This window comes from Malania oleifera, chromosome 4, assembly GCF_029873635.1.
Source record: "Malania oleifera isolate guangnan ecotype guangnan chromosome 4, ASM2987363v1, whole genome shotgun sequence".
NCBI classification, from domain to species: Eukaryota; Viridiplantae; Streptophyta; class Magnoliopsida; order Santalales; family Ximeniaceae; genus Malania; species Malania oleifera.
In genome coordinates, this window is record NC_080420.1 from 29,261,400 (window position 1) to 29,266,224 (window position 4,825).

Below are 4,825 nucleotides of genomic sequence, written 5' to 3' on the forward strand. Positions count from 1 at the left end.
TATACTACTATAAGGAAATAATAATAATAATAATAATAATAATAAAAATAATAATAATAATAATAATAATAAGGTAAAAATAATAATAATAATAAAAATGATAATAATAATAATAGTAATAACAAAGATAACTAAACAAATAAAATAATAGTAAAGGTAAAAATACTAATAATAATAACAATTAAAAATAATGTCAATAATAATGAAAATAATAAATAATAATAAGCAATATAAATAGAAATAAAAATAAAAGTAATAATAATAATACTAATGAAAAATAATAATAATAATAATAATAATAATAATAATAATAATAATAATAAGCAAAATAACAATAATAATAATAAAAATAGTAATAATAAAGATAAAAATACTAATAATAATAGTAAATAAATAATATTAATAATAATGAGAATAAATAATAATAATAATAATAATAATAATAATAATAATAATAATAATAACAATAACAAAATAGTAATAATACTAATAAAAATAATACCATAATGATAAAATAATATCAAATAATAATGTAAATAATAATAAAAAATACTAAAAATGATAGCAAAAAATAATAATAATAATAATAAATAAAATAAATAAATAAATAAATAAATAATAATGAGTAAAAATAATACTAATAAAAATAATAATAATAATAATATTTAAAAATAAAAAAGGTAATAATAATGAAAATGAAAATGAAAATAATAATAGTAATATAATAATAATATTGGGCCTGGGTAAAATGGGGTGTCTACAATTTGTGCAACTGCTCTCCCTTGAATGGAAGCCCCACCACTCGTGAGTTCCAACTGCTCCCCTTTGAATGAAAGTCACCTTCTCCCTCATAGGACTAATTCTCCAACAGTTTGCTCAAGTGGGTCTCCAAGACAGTGGTACAAACAATTTCATCAGTTTATAATGGGTCATGAGTACGTCAGAAATAAACATGATCATTGTGTTTATTTTCGCAGACTACAAAATGGATCTTTTATATATTTACTCTTGTATGTTGATGATATGTTGATAGCTTCAAAGAACAGGGAAGAAATCAACAAGCTAAAAGGTAGTTCAAAGAGACGGAATGAGAGGAAGAGTTAATTTAACTCAAAAATAGTATTTGAGGAAGGTAGTTCAAAGTTTTGGCATTTCTGAACAGTGAAAACCAGTCAGCACTCTTCTTACTCTTCACTTCAAACTTAGTGCAGTTTTATCTTTTAAATCAAATGAGGAACATAAGTATATGTCATAGGTTCCTTATGCAAGTGCTATTGGTAGTCTAATGTATGCAATGGTATGTACTAGACCTAATATTTCACAAACTATTAGTATGGTGAGCAGGTATATGCATAATCCGGGTAAACGACATTGGCAAGCTATGAAATGGATTTTGAAATATATTATGAATACGATTGATGTTGGTATAGTATTTGAGAAAAATAATACTATTGATCAACGTGTTGTTAGATATGTGGATTCTGATTTTGCAGGTGATCTGGATAAACGTCAATCAACTATTGATATGTTTTTACATTTGCTAATGGTCCAGTGAGTTCTAAGTCTACCTTACAGCCTACCATTGTCTTATCTACAACAGAAGCAGATTACATGGCAGCTTCAGAAGCTGTTAAAGAAGCTATTTGGTTGCAGGGTTTACTTGAAAATTTGGGAATTGTTCAGAAACACATTGTTGTGTTCTGTGATAGCCAGAGTGCTATTCATTTGGCAAAGAACCAAATCTACCATGCATGAACGAAGCACATCGACGTTCGGTTTCATTTTATGCGGGATATTATTGATGAAGGGAAGATACTTCTTCAGAAGATTGCTACAATTGAAAATCCCGCAGATATGTGGACCAAGATTGTAACAACAATCAAGCTCAAACATTGTTTGGACTTGATCAATATCCTGCAAGTCAGAATATTTTTGGAAGGCGCCGATGATGTGGAACTCCAGAGAATGTTGGTGACTGAAAAATTTGTTGAATTTGTCGTCAAGGTGGAGATTTGTTGGTTTTTGTTTATCCCACATTGGTAGAAAAGTTGCTGTGAAGTTTTTTGTTTGTCCCACATTTGTGGGAAATGTTTTTGGACTTGAGGTTGAAGCTATATAAAGAGTTCCCCACTTCATTTGCAAATCACACCAAAATTTGGAAGAGTTACAAATAGTATTTGTACTCTAGGGTATTTCTTATTACTATTGGTAATTTGAAATTTGCCCAAATTTTAATTTTTCTGGAAGAAGTGAATTGATCGTCGGTGCCCAAGGATGTAGGTAATTCTATACCGAACCTCGTTAAATTCTTATTTTGTTCTTTTTACTGTCTTTTATCATTAGTTTCTGCATTGCTTTAGTTTTTATAAATTCAATAGCATTAGTTGTAATATTGGTGTTTGCCACAAGTGGGGTGCCCGGCACAACAGGTTGCACATGATTGATCATGGAGTTCTAATCACCTATATGAATCTAATATTCAGGGACCTAATTGGTATTAGCTAGATTATAAATTCTTATCCTTTCCAAATCAAGAGTTCCAATTTCCAATAGAAGAAACTTAGTCCTTTTGGTCATCGGAGAAATCTAGATTTTATGAAGCAGTCATAGAGCCTCAACACTTCTCCATCGCATTCTAGGCAAAAACATTTCTGAAAACACAGTCCTTCCAAAGGGAAAGAAGCCTGCTTGTTGGTCTGGTTGCACTCATCTCTACTTCAATAACTATGCACCAAAATCAAAGTATTCCACAGTGAGAAACCTCCTCCAACTACATTAGTTTCTTTTGCTTATAGGACTAAGTAATTTCCCATGTAAAGAATGGGGGCTTGATGCAGTTATGGTCCTTATGGATAGCCCTTTACCGCATTTGATACTGCATTGCTCTGTTACGTGCTATGCATAATTGAGACACTACATTAAGAGAGAAGTCCAAGGATATATGGAATATATATACATAACCAGCAATTGATCATTTAACCCCCAAAAAACTTTGCCTATCTTTCATTCCGCACCCACATGATAAACTTTAAACGCAACACCCTTGATTCCATCATGCTTATGCATTTTTATTTCTACATACAGCATGACCACCAAATATCAAAATACAGCCCATTAAATATAAATTAAGCATATATATGTCTTGCTCATTAAAAATTTTACCACCTACATGCAAATTTGATAGGCGAGATCAATCCAGATATCCATAGCTTGGAAAATAAACTGGCACCCAAAAATACATAACAAGACTCAAAATCCTACCCAAATATTTCAATTTCAAAATATAGCATACATAGAATCTAACAAAATAGAAAGTGAAGAAGAGATAAGATACATGCAGCGGCAGTTTTAATCAGTTGGAAAGGGATTGAAGCCGCTCTGCACTATTTTTTCAAGTGGTCGAAACAGGGGCTGCGGAAGGTTCTTCCAGTCGTACCAATCCCAACCATCACACTTGTGTGGCTCCATATTTTGGGGCACTTGGTCAGGATCTGCCAACACTGCTCTCACAAAGATGGTGACATAATGCGCTGGTCTTGCTTCCTCCAAAAGCACATTGTTGGTCACTGTGAGGAACTCTGTCTTCTCAATGTCCAGCCCACTTTCCTCCTTCACTTCCCTAGCAGCACATTCCTCAAAACTCTCCCCTGTAATAACGCATATCATGTCATTTAAAAGTGATTTTCATTTTCATTTTTCAACAACAGCAGCAATAAATAATAGTAATTTGAGTCTATATTCTTACCCACTAGTTAATTTTCTCCCGTTCTCACTCTTTCTACTTAATTTTTAGTTACAGGAAAATAGAAGTGACGAAATAATATAATCTTATAAAGATAAGAATAGCTGTATTGAGAATATAAAGATGACCCTGACAAAAATTATATATTAATAATTTATTTTTAAGAACATAGTGATTAATAAGCATTTATACTACTTGCCCACCATCAAACGAACACAACAATTCACTAGAAAACGCCCGGCGGAACAGGGGAGAGCTGAAGGAGCTCCCATGCCGGGCCGTGCTCTGGCAGGACTCGAAGTTATTAGATTGACCCAATCACAGATTCCAAAGCCACATTGAACAAATTTACAATACATACATACATTCATACAGAGAGAGAGAGAGAGAGAGAGAGAGAGAGAGAGAGAGAGAGAGAGAGAGAGGGACGAACCGAACTCGAGGTGGCCGCCGGGGAGAGCGAAGGTGGAGTGACCGATGGAGGACCTGCGCCGCCCCAGTAGGACTGTCTTTCCCTTCAACAGGAACACCACAACTGCCGCTCGAGGCACCAGCGCCACCTGCAATGGATTGTCACCTTCATTTTCCATTGTACACACTGCGTCGCCCGGCCGACCGGAGAGAGGTGCTATCGGTGTTGCTGCTTCGGTTTTCGACGAGCTGTTTCGATTTTGAAATGGGCATTCGCGGATTGGGCTTTATAGAAGACCGCACCAGTCTTGGTCAAAAAAGCATGTAAATAATATTATAATCTTCTTCTGAAAAAGCGTGCAGAGAAACGACGTCGCGGCTTCTGGACATTTTCTTTTTTAATGTTTCTGGATTTTGATTGCCTGCGGACAAATATTAGAATTTGTATTTGTGCTAACCAGCCATAGGATGCCACGTGAAAGGCACAGAGTTTAATTACCCTTTTGCACATTAATATTTCAAATATTACAAGACATTAGCCCGCTGCTTTTGCAGTGGAGCCCTGTCATTGGTATGCTATGGTGTAAATTTGCACCTCTCCGCTCTATCGTATTTCCTTGCTTGGCGCTGCACGTAAAAGCATTATGAGGTCTTTTCCTTGTAAAGTAAAAA

At 33.9% G+C, this 4,825-nt stretch overlaps 1 protein-coding gene across 1 annotated transcript; it reads right to left on the minus strand.

The window, feature by feature from the left end:
• Positions 1–3,114: 3,114 nt before the first annotated feature.
• LOC131153183 (nudix hydrolase 1) lies at positions 3,115–4,452 on the minus strand. The gene is made up of 2 exons (XM_058105316.1): positions 4,176–4,452; positions 3,115–3,647 (listed from the first exon to the last, which is right to left on the minus strand). Exons 1-2 carry the CDS (start codon positions 4,330–4,332, stop codon positions 3,349–3,351), a joined length of 456 nt encoding a protein of 151 aa, XP_057961299.1. The 5' UTR covers positions 4,333–4,452; the 3' UTR covers positions 3,115–3,348.
• Positions 4,453–4,825: the final 373 nt, after the last annotated feature.